The 14,564-nt window shown below is 34.2% G+C and overlaps 1 protein-coding gene across 7 annotated transcripts in view; it reads right to left on the bottom strand.

Moving 5' to 3' along the window:
* Positions 1-14,564, bottom strand: part of ZC3H13 (zinc finger CCCH-type containing 13) — a 101,747-nt gene that overhangs the window by 56,375 nt on the left and 30,808 nt on the right. For all 7 annotated transcript variants that reach the window (XM_047723473.1, XM_047723478.1, XM_047723475.1 and 4 more), the window contains exons 6-7: positions 6,676-6,815; positions 5,900-6,060 (exon numbers count right to left, since the gene is read on the bottom strand). In XM_047723473.1, the coding sequence (XP_047579429.1) occupies positions 5,900-6,060; positions 6,676-6,815 (301 nt within the window). The remainder of the gene's footprint in view (positions 1-5,899; positions 6,061-6,675; positions 6,816-14,564) is intronic.

The raw sequence follows: 14,564 nt of genomic DNA, 5'->3' as shown, positions 1-14,564 counted from the left end.
AGTACGAAGAGTTTCTTTCAAAAATAGAAATAATAACAAGACAACTGCATGAACTGAATTTTCCTAAGCTTATATAGAAAAGTAGATGAAAAAAATAAAAATCACGTATAATTCCACTACTCAAGACTAACCCTTGTTAACATCTCGGATATATGCCCACACTTTTTCTATGTCTCTTCTCCCTCCCCCAATTATATTATGTTTTATAAAAGTTTTTGTACTAAACATAGCATGGGTATCTTTTCTATGACAAAAAACAGATGCAGATAATTATTTTTATAGACTATCAAATTTCATTGAATAGATACACTCCATAACTTCTTTAAATGATTTCAGATTGGTAAATTTTTTAGGTGGCCCCCATGTTTTATGATAAAGAACACAAAATTACATCATCTATAAATCAATTCCTAAACACTGTTAGTAAACATTCATTTAAATCTTCTAAGTCTTATTTGAGAAATCTTCTCAACTCTAAGATTACAAAAACAATCCCCCCTAAAATTTGGGAATTTGACCTTTCACATTTAACCTACCTGGAAGTGATTATTGGGTATAGAATCTCCTCTTTAATTTGGCACTTTAAATAATTTTATTCAAATGGTGTAACTCTGACCTCTTATATATCCAAAATTGTCTGTCCTTACCTCAGATCTGTCATCATTTGACTGAATATAATAGCACTTTGGTGTTAATATCCCTTCTCCTCAGAGCTCTCAAATATTGCTACAATATTTTATAACACTTGGTGTTGCAGATGAAAAATACAAAGAGAGCCCCTTTCTTTTTCCCCATGCATGTTACACCCAGTTTTTCAGCTGGGATGATTACAAGACTTTCTTCCTTGGAAATTAAAAAATTGCACCAAGATATAACTAGGTTTTCTTTTTTTTTTAGCCTTCTCCAGAACTCAGTGAACCATTTCAATCCCAAATCCTTAAGTCTTTCAGTTCAATTTTTAAAAAATTTTTATTTTATCAATTCGCCAAATAGCCCTAGCCTCTCTGGTTAGCTTTATTATAGTTACCACATCTGGATCTCTCATCCATGTCTTATTTTTTTAATTATTTCTATCTCTCCTTTTGTTTCTCAATCTTTTTTTTTTTTTAAGATTTTATTTATTTATTCGACAGAGAGAGATCATAAGTAGGCAGAGAGGCAGGCAGGGAGAGAGGAGGAAGCAGGCTCCCCGCTAAGGAGAGAGCCCGATGTGGGTCTCGATCCCAGGACCCTGGGGTCATGACCTGAGCCGAAGGCAGAGGCTTTAACCCTCTGAGCCACCCAGGCGCCCTTGTTTCCCAATCTTAAATATGTCTTCAAATTCAGTAATTCTTTTAAGCAGCACTCATTCTACTTGTTCCAAATAATTCAGCAATCTCATTATTCTACTATTTTCAGTTTTTTTTTTTAAGATTTTATTTTTTTATTTGAGAGAGAGTGAGCACAAGTAGGCAGAGTGGCAGGCAGAGGGATAGGGAGAAGCAGGCTCTCCACTGAGCAGGGAGCCCAATGTGGGGCTCGATCCCAGGGCCTTGGGATCACGACCTGAGCCGAAGGCAGCCCCTTAACTGACTGAGCCACCCAGGGACCCCATTTTCAGTTTTCTGTTTTGTTTTTTTTAAAGATTTTATTTATTTGACACACAGAGATCACAAGTAGGTAAAGACACAGGCAGAGGGGCGGGGGGAACAGGCTCCCTGCTGAGCAGAGAGCCCAATGCAGGGCTCGATCCCAGGACCCTGGAATTATGACCTGAGCCAAAGGCAGAGGCTTAACCCACTGAGCCACCCAGGTACCCCTATTTTCAGTTTTTTAAAAAATTGTTTTTCTTCCAAAATATCTTGTTCACAGATTGCTTTAATTTTCATGTCAACTGGTCTCATCTTCTCAATGCAATCATCCTCTCAAACTGTACTAAAATTATGAATTTTTATTTAAATTCGGTTTTGTGTTCTCTAACACTGTTCAGTCTGGTGCTGAGTTTTGAAGCAGCCCTCATATATCTGGTAAGTTTTCACCAGCTACTCATTTCACTATTAGTCTTTATAAATGATGACCTAAGTCTATATCCTAGAACTTACTTCCTGTAATCTTGAGGTCTCTAATCTGATTCCTTAGCTATGAAAAGGTAATAGAAAGCATCTTCTTCAAAACTGCTGGTAAAATTAAAAAAAAAATAAAAGTATAAAATCAATGCACTCTGTGGGCATTCAGAAAATTTAGCTCTTAATCCTTATCCCTATTTCTAATTATCATAGATAAGGTTAGCTACATAGCAAGTTAGAAATTACTAAGGTATGATCAAATCTATTTTTTACCTTTGTCTCCTGCTATGAACCATAGCCACTTATCTCCTTACATATTTATGAGATAACTCAAACTTTTAATGTATCTAACAGTAACTGATAAATGCCTGAATTTCTAAATATTTTCCACTTAAAAGACAAAAACAGTAGTCACTATCAAAAAATTATTTTAAAGATAAAATAATAGAGGAATTCTTGATACAAACTATTTTCACATTACTTCCTGTGATAGAGACTAACTAGCTGTTTACTAAATTTTGTCCCTGGCACACTGTTGAACCATACTGTCTAGACTTTTTTGAAATTGGGTATGGCCAAGTGACCAAGTTCTGGCCAAAAAATGTGAGTAGAAGTGATATATACCACTTCCAGCCCTAACTATTAAAAGACTCTCATACTCCAGGCAATTAATTATAAACTGTTCAGCCAAGTAAGAGCAATACTCTAATTTTTTTCTTTGTACATTCCATTTGTTTGGTGTCCACAAAACCCCAAGTGAAGCATGTCACAAGGAGCCTAGGTTACTGAATCTCGATGTATAGGACAGCAACCTATTGATCTGAAACACCCATTTTGATTTTACTTCAGTGAGAAATAAACTTCTGTAGTGTTAAACTCACATTTTGGGATTAGGCTATTAAAACAACTAGGATTATACAAACATATTCACTGAAATACAGAATTTCTTCACATTATCTTCAAAAATATATGTAGTTGGAAATCATATTATGTTACAATATCGGGTTTAAGTGCCTTCCAACCACAGAGATCCAAACTGGTTTTGGACATTCTGAAGTCAACAAGATCTTTCAACATTTTTTTAAGTCAACTGATTATTCTTTAATGACGCAGAGCCTACTTCCCATTTGTGACATAGAGCTCAATTAGCAACTTCGACCACTTTTAGATCCTTTCTTTCTCTCTCCCCAAAACTACTTCTTTTGAACAGCTTTTAACCTACTTTGTACATCTTCGTACAAAGAGCTATAAAGAAAAATTTACTTAATAAAAACTGAGAAACAGTGTAGATGGACAGAACACATAATACATTTGCTGATTCTAAGCCACACTGCATCTCCCATAATAGCCTAAAGCTTGCTATCAGGACACATCTCGCAATAAATATCAAAGAAAACTGCCAGCTTTCAGGAAGACGTATGAATTTCAATTTGTCTGTAATTATGCTGCCTACTCAATATGATAACTGTAAGACCAAGGAGTCTATTTACCTGATTGTCACCTCAGCAGACTTACTGGCATTGCTCCAACACCCTACTGAATTGTAACTGAAATTCCAATCCTTACTTTTTGCTTAATATGCCTTCAAACAGCTTACAGTATGATTCAACAAATGAAGCCAGAAACTGATGATCTGACACACTCCACACAACATAAACTGCTTGGCTAAGGAAATGCTATACTCAATTCAGTGTTTTCCTTGTGCCGCTACCGTACTGTTTTCCAGGCCCTTCTACTTCAATTACTAAATTAATGGTGCATCTTAAAGTCAACAACATCTTAGACTACAAGAAATACAGTAGTTAAATCAAGGTGAGTAATTATTCCTGCTAAATACTAAGAGGATAAATGAATTACTAATAAAGAACACTATATGAAAAATAACAAGATGAAACTAACCTTTCATTTAAACAGTTAACAAAACTTTCTAAAAAGAGATTAAATTTCAAAGCTTTTATGAATAGAAAGGATAAGAAAACAAAAAAAGGGTATTTCTGATATGCTGGTTTTTTGTTATTTTTATTTTTTTTTCCAGAAATGGATGGAACTGAGGGATAGTTATTTAACTGGGTTAGCCAAGAGTTATGATAAAGAACAAGAACAAACGGAGTGGATCACACCACTCTATAGTTCACTCCTTCCTATTTCTTTGCCACATTTACTCAATCCCAGAAGCAAAGGAGAGGATCAAGTCAACTTTACAGAGTGCCTTATTATAATGCAAAGCTCAACACGAAGTAGGTGCAGTGGGGAGAAAAAACAATGAACCATCAAGATCCCAAACTTCAAGGAGCTTAAATTTAACAGAGGTTCTAATACATGTATGCCACAGATAAAATATAATACAAACAGTAATATTAGGAGAAGTATAAATAAAATCTAATATGCAAAGGAACAGAAGTTATGTTCAATAAAAAGAAATGGAAAAACTTAATGGAAAGACAGAATTTGAACTAGACATTGAAGAACTGAAGATGGAAGAGGAGGAAAACTGGACAAAAATATTCACAAGACTGAAAAGATCAAAGTATAAATGTCATCTTAAAGAATCTAAATTTTAGGGCACTCGGGTGGCTCTGTCAGTTAAGCCTCTGACTTCAGCTCCAGTCATGATTTCGGGGTCCTGGGACATTGCCGTGCATTGGGCTCCCTGCTCAGCAGGGAGTCTGCTTTCCTTCCGATGTCCACCCCCCCGCCCAGCTCATGCATGCACATGCACAGGCTCTCTCATAAATAAATAAAATGTTTAAAAATAGAATTTGAATTTTATTCAACAGAATGGAAATTCAAAGTTTTTCAATGGCATAGTATATTAATCAGAATTGCTCTTTCAGGATTTCTCACACAAGATTTCTCTGTAAAATGAATCAGTTGGGGTTGAAAATAAAATGTTTATGTGTGTAAGGGAGTGGACATTGGATAAAATAAATACAGTTAGTAGGGTATAATAATCTAGGCAGAAAGTACCTGGAGTTTGAAAGAGGGTTAAAACCTCTAGAAACTAAAAGGAAGAAGACAGAAATTTCCTTGTGGGTTCAGATAGACAGTTTGCCAACTGGTCATATGTTGGGAAGAGGTTAGTTTGGGTTTTTCTCTTGAAGAAATTTAGTATATGTGCTTTAATTAAAACAATATTTAAATAGTACAGATCGACATTAAGTGGAAAAGTATCTTCTGTCTTATTCTTAGTGCCTCAGTGTAATCATATTTTCCCATTTCTATTTTTATTTCCTCAACTGGCTACTGGAATAACTCTAATATCTTCATACTGCTATGTACAGGATATAAGGAACCTAATCTCATAACCACATGCACAAGGAGACAAGAAGAACGCCCACTGTGTATAACTTTTAACAGTGAAAAACTGAAAACAACCTAAATGTTCAATAACAGGAAAATAAATATAGAATGTAAGTACTCAAATGAAAAAAGGCTACATATATCAATACAAATATAAAAAATGTTAACTGAAAAAGCAAGTTGCAGACGCAAAGCTTTAATATGTAAGTAGTAAGATTAATAGATAAAAATAATATATATATGAAAGTATAAACATACATGCACCAGTATCAAAACAAATTCAAGAGGGGAGGACAGAATATCTATGTATTATGTTTTAATCTTAAAAAAAAAAAAAAGCTCTGAAGCATATATAGGTGGGACACAGACATCTGTTTTATTGTTCTGTATAATCTTATTTTAAATTGAAACTCTTTTGACCTTTTTCTTAGAAGAAAAAAATTTACATTAAATATTTAACATATTTTAAGTACCCTTCTGTAACCCACTAATTTTTTTGAGTATCATTTCAAAAAAAGCTACTTCATTTTGGCATTATTTACCACCCTACTGACCTCTGCTGGTCCAATAAGGGTGAGGATACAGCAGCTGTTTTCCTGTCTTTCTTGCTTGCTGAAGATGATGACTTAGGGCTTGATTTTCGCTTTGGAGATTTGCTTGATTTTCTTAGAGAAGGTGATGGAGATAATTTTGATCTAATTACTTCTGGTGAAACCTTTTAAAAGAATTCAGTAAGTCAATTCAGAAACTCCTTCAATCATGGCTGTTATAATCAGGTAACAAAGTAGGTGTTTTTAAAGCATACCAAACTTTAGATGAAATATTAAGTGCTACTAGAGATACCATGTATTAATCTGGCTCCTAAACACATGCTTTTAACCAGTATGATAATTAACTGCCCTAACATAACACTAATATCAATAAAGCCAACTAAAATGATAAAACTTCAAAATCTCCTCAGAAAAACCAAAAATTATATTCCAATGAGTTGTATCTCTACTCTAGAAAATAAACAAGTGTTCTAGAAATAGCTTAGGCCTAAAAAACAGACATACATAGATTTAAATCCTATTTAACATTAGCTGGTGACTCTAGGCAACAAAATCTCAGTTTTTCACCTGTTCGAAAGCAAAAATATTTCAATTTATCTAACAGTAATTCAATTTATCTAACAGTAATGAGAAGATTAAATGATTGATGTATGTAGATATATAACAATCAGTGTATCAATATCCTAGTACAATTTAAGACAGAGCAAGAAGCTAATGAGTTCTCTGAACAATAGCCATGTTGATACTAATTACGAACATTTATTTCAATAATAGCATACCTCTTTTTTAATAATAATTTCTTCTCTCTTGTCCATGTTTTCTTGTTCCAGCTTCATTAATTCCCTCTGTATCTTCTGACGCTTCATTTCCAATGACAACTCATGAACATAATCATAATTAATATCTCCATTGTCAGAATCTTTAAAATAAAAATTCCATTACTTGTCAAAAACTATGAATGATCTATACCAAAAATTAGAGAACTTTTTCTGCTAATTTTTTATACAAATTAAAATGGTAGATTCATTCATTAGAATAACACACTTCTCAAAGATAAAAGAAATATATACTGTTTCTATAAAGGATTAAAATCAATATGGTTGATTTCTTTTGATTTCTTCATGAAAAGCCAAACATTTTTAAGATTCTTGGGTTTTCTGAAAGTGGTTTTGGGTTGCCTGGGTGTTGGGATTTTGGTTAGGAGACAGGATTTTTAAAAGATACAATTAAAAACACACATGTAAATTTTAACTATTAGAGATACCAAAGCCTTCAATATTTCATCCTGAATATGATGTGATTTATCTCCTTGACTTTCTTAAGGATTCATTAGTATTAAATGAAGGTTACATTAGGTGTCCTACATTGCTTCCACATTGCTTTTTTATTAGTAACACAACAGATTTGTATCTAAAACTAAAGTCTGGTAATTTTAATACTAATGTGTACATGAGCTAAAGTCCTAAGGATCTGTACCATTTATTACAGGTGATTTGTACTAGGTTCCTTAGATTAGAACTGCTCATCTTAACAGATCTGATACCATTTCCTTATTTCCATTCACCTTTTTCATTAAAAAATATGATGGCTGGTTAAAGGGGGGAAAAAAAGGAGTGGTACGCAGAGCTATTTCATCACAATACCCAGAAGCTTTCAGTGGCTACTGGCACTGCCACCCAACCTCTCATCCTCACTTGCTATAATGCAAGACGTCTAGAAGAAGGAATTTCAGTGACTCGTATCCTAACACATGACAATGCTGGGCTTGACTGCTTCCGAACTGAAGTGCCTTCTATCAAACTATACTTTTGGCACTAAAGGTCACCATTCCTTAACCTGGGGCAAAAAAAAGAACTAAAAAACAACAAAGATAGGTAGTTCTACTTGACTGCTTAAAGGCACAAGAAAATGAGTATTACTGTCAGGCAAAGACCAAATACATTATAATGCCAACCATCCATTTATATACTTGGGAACTAAGAGGGGAGCTATATAGCCTTTAACTGTGTAACTAAATTGATTACTCAGCTAATATCAGAAAATGAGGACAATTTTTCAGTAAATATATAAAACAGACTAAATCACATTTTTCAGTCAGAAAGCAATCAATAAATATTTAAGGATATAAAGCTTTTACTTGATAAAATGATTAGAGATACTGAATTTTTTTTTTTAAGATTTTATTTATTTGAGAGAGCACACAAGCAGGAGGGAGGGGCTAGGAGAGGGAGAAGACGACTCCCTGCTAAGCAGAGAGGCTGATGCTGGGCTCTATCCCAGGACCCAAGATCATGACCTGAGCAGAAGGTAGACACTGAATTGACTGAGCCACCCAGGTGCCCCCAGGAGATGCTAAATTTAATTAAATAAATAATGGCTATATTCAGTATTATTGTGCATTCTGACACTTTGTATCAGAGATAGTGTCAAAGATTCCGTTTGATGGTATTCTCAAATTATTAACAGATAAAAATTCCATAACTAAATACTAAGTATGTATAAAACGAAGGGAAGATTATGGACATTGGGGAGGGTATGTGCTAGGTGAGTGCCATGAAGTGTGTAAACCTGGCAATTCACAGACCTGTACCCCTGGGGCTAATAACACATTATATGTTTATAAAAAAAATAATAAAAATTATTCTAAAAAAAACAAAAATGGAAAAAAAAAGGGAAGAGTAATTATTTGCAAAGAATGATTTATAGCATTTTTAAAGGCATTATCAATAATGTCCTGCGCCCCTCTAAAGACTGCTATCTGGAAATACCAATATAGAACACATGTAAAAAAATGAGAAGCTCAAAAATAATGAATACTGTTATGCTGAAAAAAAAAAAAAATGAGAAGCTGTCAGTCTTCACTCCCCAACTACCCTAATAAGGGCGTTAAGTCTGAACAGTTCAAATCAATGTACTATAACTAATATATTTTGCTTAGAGGGAAAGCTCTCAAGTCTTCACTGATATACCACTTATTCCTATTTTATGGCTATCTATTATAAACAAAAGGAAGATGTTTTCCTAGCCTTTAAGAGTTGAACTACAAAATAGGCATGATGCAACTGATAGTCTCCTGACAAAAAAAGAAAAATGAGAAGGCACAAAACATAAAATGGAACCCAAAACAAAAATGAGTCTGAAACCATTTAAGAAATTTAGAAAATGTCTCTCATACCTTATAGCTTGAGGTTATCATTATAATTGCCTAATAAAAATTGATTCATGTAGATGATTAGTACAAGTCATTAGAAAAATATTAAATGTAACTAGAATGGCAGATTTTATAAGGCAGAGATTTTTAAGAATGTATATAATAGAAAAATATATACAATACATAAGGTTGACATTACCTTTTTTTTTTAATTTCATTTATTTATTTGACAGAGAGAGAGCATAAGCAGGCGGAGCAGCAGGGAGAGGGAGAGGGAGCAGCAGACACCCCACAGGGCAGGGATCATGACCTTAGCTGAAGACAGATGCTTAACAAACTAAGCCACCCAGGTGCCCCAACATTCTTTATAAATAGAGTTCATACTGATTCAAAGGAGAATGAGCAAGAAAGGATACAAACAGGTAATTCACAAAAAGAAGAAAATGCAAATGATAGATAAAAATGGCTTTTTCACGTGTTAAAGAGTCATTTTTTTCTAATTATAATATTAGGTATCAGCAAAGGTACAGATAATAGGTATGTTCATTCTCTGACGGTAACAATGTAAACTAGTACATCTATCTTGGAAAGTAATTTAGTAAAGCCTTAAGAATATTCATTCCTTTTAATATAACAATTTTATTTCCAGTAATCCATTTTATGCAAAGAATCATAAATATATAAAGAGTATATGTATATGAATTAAAGGCTATATATATTTAAGTATTTCCTTTTGTCTTTAACATATATATTCTATTTTTTTTTATTTTAAAGATTTTTATCTCTTTATTTGTCAGAGATAGAGAGAGTACAGGCAGGCAGAGAGGCAAGCAGAGAGAGGGGTGGGGGGAAGCAGGCTCCCCGAGGAGCAAGGAGCCAGATGTGGGACTCGATCCCAGGACGCTGGGACCATGACCTGAACCGAAGGCAGCTGCTCAACCAACCGAGCCATCCAGGCATCCCTATATTCTCACTATTAAAAGTCGTAATTCTTAGGGCTCCTGGGTGGCTCAGATGGTTAAGTGTCTGCCTTCAGCTCTGGCCATGATCTCAGGTCCTCAGATGGGAGTCCTTGCCGGGCGCCTAGCTCAGCAGGGAGCCTGCTTCTCCCTCTCCCTCTGCTGCAGCCCCCTGCTTGTGCTTTGTCTCTCTCTCTCTCTCTCTCTCTCTCTCTCTAATAAATAAAATCTCTATAAATAAATAAATGTGTGTATGTATGTTATGTCTTAATCCTTAAGTATCAGAATAAAATACGAAATTCCCTTACAACTCCTCCCAGTGTCAGCCTTATTCCAGTGGTTAACACTGTTACTAGTTCGGTGCTGTATGCATAAAAATAAACCTTTTTATATTTAATGCTCTTTAAAATAATGGTACTAAAACTACACACACCGCCCTACAGAAATATCTTTCCCGGGGTGCCTGGGTGGCTCAGCTGGTTAAGCAGCCAACTCTTGATTTCAGCTCAGGTCATGATCTCAGGGTCCAGGGATGGAGCCCTTGACGGGCTCCACAATCAGTGCAGAGTTGCTTGAGATCCTCTTTCCCTCTGCCCCTTCCACCACTTGCACTCATTCTCTCTCTAAAATAAATACAATCTTAAAAAAAAAAATCTATGTCATGCACAGAGATCAACCATTTTCATTTTAACATCTGTAACCCATTTCATGATATGAACATATTATAATTTATTTAATCGGTTCCCTCTGACACACATTGTTTGTTTTCAATATTTTGCTCTATAAATAAGACTTCTGTGGACATTCTGACAGCCTCCCTGATTCACAAGTGCAGCTTATTTTTTTAGGACAGATTTCTTAAATTAGATTTGCTGGATAAGCATAATTTTATTTTAATATTGCCAAAGTGCACTCAAAAGTAATTTTACCAATGGAAATTCCCAATTCATAATATTAGTACTTTTCATTTTTATCAGTCTGATGAGTGAAAAAGGCTACCTTTTTTATTTTCATTGGCTTTCTTCTGTAGTGAACCTGAGCATTTACTGACCACTTCTATTTCCTCTATGAATTATCTAACGTTTGGTTTTTGCCCATTTTTTAACTGGACTATCTTTTTCTTGTATTTGTGGAAGTTCGTTTTATGTTTACGTAGTTTTTTTTGCCATATTCTTACACGTTAAACATGTCAAATATTTTCTTATGGTGATACTTTTAATTATTAAATTACAGTTTAGTTATATAGAATATTTAAATCTTTATGTACCCAAATAAGGCTTCTGGGTTTTATCCTTAACTTCAGAAGAATGTATCCACCTCTAAGATTACCAAAATATGTTCATATATTTTCTCTTCTCCTGCAGTGATACTTTTGCTTTTTATGTAACTGCACTAGTCCCTATGATAAATAAATAAGAGGAACTTTAAGTATAAATAAAAATAAATAAAATAAAAATAAATAACATAAATAAAAATAAATAAAATAAAAATAAAAAACACAGACTTGGGAGTCAGGTGCTGGAAATATAGGAAGCAACCAGATAATGAAAAGTTCCATAAAATAAGAATTTGTACTTGATCCTGAAGGAAATGGGAAATCCAATTTTTTTAAAAAGATTTTATTTATTTATTTGAGAGACAGAGAGAGAATATGCAGGCACATGCCCAGCAAGGAGAGGGATAGAGAATCTCAAGCAGACTCCCACCAAATGCAGAGCCCAAGGTGGGGTTCCACCCCATGACCTGTGATCACAACCTGTGCCAAAACCAAGAGTCAGACACTCAACCGATTGAGCCACCAAGGTGCCCCGGGAAATCCAGATTTCAAACAGAGGAATGAAGTGAAGCAATTTATTCTTTCATAAGAGCATTCTGCGACTCAGAGTAGAAGAAATCTGGAATACATATAACTAATAAAGATCTTACATCCAAAATATAAAAGGAATTCTCAACAATTAAAAACATGTAATACAACAGCATAGGCAAGTCTGGAACACACAGTTTATAAAACAAATTATACATTCATCAGTAAATGTGAAAAAGTTCAAAACTTTATTAGTCATTAGGGAAATGCACACTGAAACCACAATAGATACCAGCACAAACCTCCAGAATGGCTAAGATGAAAAAAACAAAAAAATACCATAAAAAACAACAACCATTTTAAAATTATCTACTAAAGAGGAACATATGCAAATTGTGTGGCCCAGCAATTCCCAGGCATAAACTGAAGAGAAATGGGTAGGTACATGCTTAGCAAAAGATAGGATTAAGAATAATAATAGCACTTAAGCCATAACAGCTCGAAATTGGAAATCACTCAAATGTTTATCAACAGTAGAATGGATAAATTATGGTATATTCATACAATGAAATACTATATAGCAATAACAATGAACTATATGTGCATTAAATAATATGGTTTAATCTAAAAAATATACTGTAAGTAAAAGAAGCTAAACATAAAAAGAGTACTGCTATAGATTCCATTTATACATAGCTCAAAAACAGACAAAAACTAACCGATGGTAGTAGAAATCAGGGCAGGAATTACCTTTGAGAGGTGGAGATTGGGAGGTAGTGAGTGGAAAGGGAACAAAGGAGGCTGACAGGATACTATCAATTTTCTATTTATTGATTTGGGTGCTGACTATACAAGTTCATGAACACTGAATCATATGCTCTTCTGAATGTATACTACACTTTAGTAAAAAAATTTTTTTAAAGATTATTCTGACTTTCAAGTGGAGAAGAATTAGGAGATAAGATTAACCTCAAGGCATGAGGTCAGGTTATTTTGGTAAAATATATCTGAAGGCATTAAACAAATATCTTAGTAACCAAAATATTAATAGTCATGTAGAAAAATAGATGGTTCTGAAAGGTGTTCAGTAGGTAGAAATGTCAGAACTCTATAAATGTCTAGGTTGAGGGGATGGAGTATCAAATAATGATTCCCAGGCTTTGGGGGACCTAGTAGGAAAGTGGTACTATTAAGATAAGGAACTCAGATGGAGATATCCAACTGATAGATCCTTAACTGAGAGCTCTAGATATTAGAGTCATTAATACATAAATGCTAATAATGCCCTAAAAGCACGTTTCATCTGGAGGGAAAAATTAAAATTGAGAAAAGGTGGGCCAGGCAAAGGGAAAACAACTGACAGCAGAAGCTGCTTCTAGAAACAAGTGGTTCTCAAAGAGAAGTCTGAGAACTTCTGGGAACCCCAAGATAATTCTGGGAGTTTCAGAAGATAAAAAATATTTCTATAGCACTATATTATTTGACTGTTTTTTTTTTCTTTCCTGAGTATACAGTGGAGTTTCCCAAAAGTCACATAATATGCAATATTCTTAACAGACTGAATGCAGAAACAGGAAAATCCATGTCTTCTATTAAGCCAGATGTTAAAAAGACTTACAAAAACATGTAAAACACTGTTCCTCCATGTAACTTTTATTTTTAATTTGCAAAACATATCTATTTTTTGTAAAGGTATATCCTAGGTTTATTACTATCATTGTTAGCCAAGTTCATAAATAAATATTTTTAAAATTTCTCAAAAAAAAATATCTCAGATTCAATTTCTAATATGTTAAGAATTGAAACAGATAATCCACCAGGTCAAAAGTTGTTTGTGGGGGGCGGTGCCTGGATGGTACAGTTAGTTACACATCCAACTCTTGGTTTTGGCTCAGGTCCTGACCTCAGGGTGGCTGAACCCTTCGTCGGGTTCCACACTCAGCACAGAATGTGCTTAAGACTCCCTCTTCCTCTCCCCCTGCCCTCTATTTGTGCCCGCTTTCTCTTCCCCCTTTCTCAAATAAATAAATCTTAAAACAAAAACAAAAAAAAAAAAAGAAAGAAAGAAAGAAAGAAAGAAAGAAAGAAAGAAAGAAAGAAAGAAAGAAAGAAAGAAAGAAAAGCTGTCTGGATCCTTTAAACTAAAAAGTGTCCTAAGACCAGAAAGTTTGAGAATATTGGTATAGAGCAATTTCTTCTGAGTCTAGCTAAAATTGCTATTCACTTTAGACTGAAAATGTAGAAGGAAAGCCTGTGCAACTAGTTCACAGTCTCATTATCTGGGGATTGAGATGGCTAAATCCATTCATCAATATGCCTTCAAGCCTATTTTTAATATAGAGAGATAAATGTCCAAAACCTTTGAGTTGTAATCAAGAGAAACGATAATAAATAGCCATGTGTATATTTTACATGTAAAACTAAATAAAGGCATCTACTCACCTTTTAAAGGAATTTTGTATATAAAAGGCTCTTGAAGCAAAATCATTTTGGTTTTCTTTTTTAAAGATAACAGTCTAGAGCAAAGCCTTGGGAATCAACATTTAAAAGATAGTTAAAATATAAGGAATCTTTGTAGGAAGACTGAAGGGCTTCAAAGGAAGACAGAAAACCTGAAGAGGGATAGAGAGGTAGGAGAAATCCCAGAGGAAAGTGCTTTTGGAAGACAAAGGCTCTCAAATGCTGCAGAGAGATTATAGAAGAGAGACAAGGAAGTCTCCATTCACTTAGCAAAGGGGAGGTTATTAGTAACTT

The sequence above is a fragment of the Lutra lutra genome, chromosome 3, assembly GCF_902655055.1.
Source record: "Lutra lutra chromosome 3, mLutLut1.2, whole genome shotgun sequence".
Taxonomy (NCBI): Eukaryota; Metazoa; Chordata; class Mammalia; order Carnivora; family Mustelidae; genus Lutra; species Lutra lutra.
This window is presented reverse-complemented; position numbering and strand designations above follow the sequence as displayed.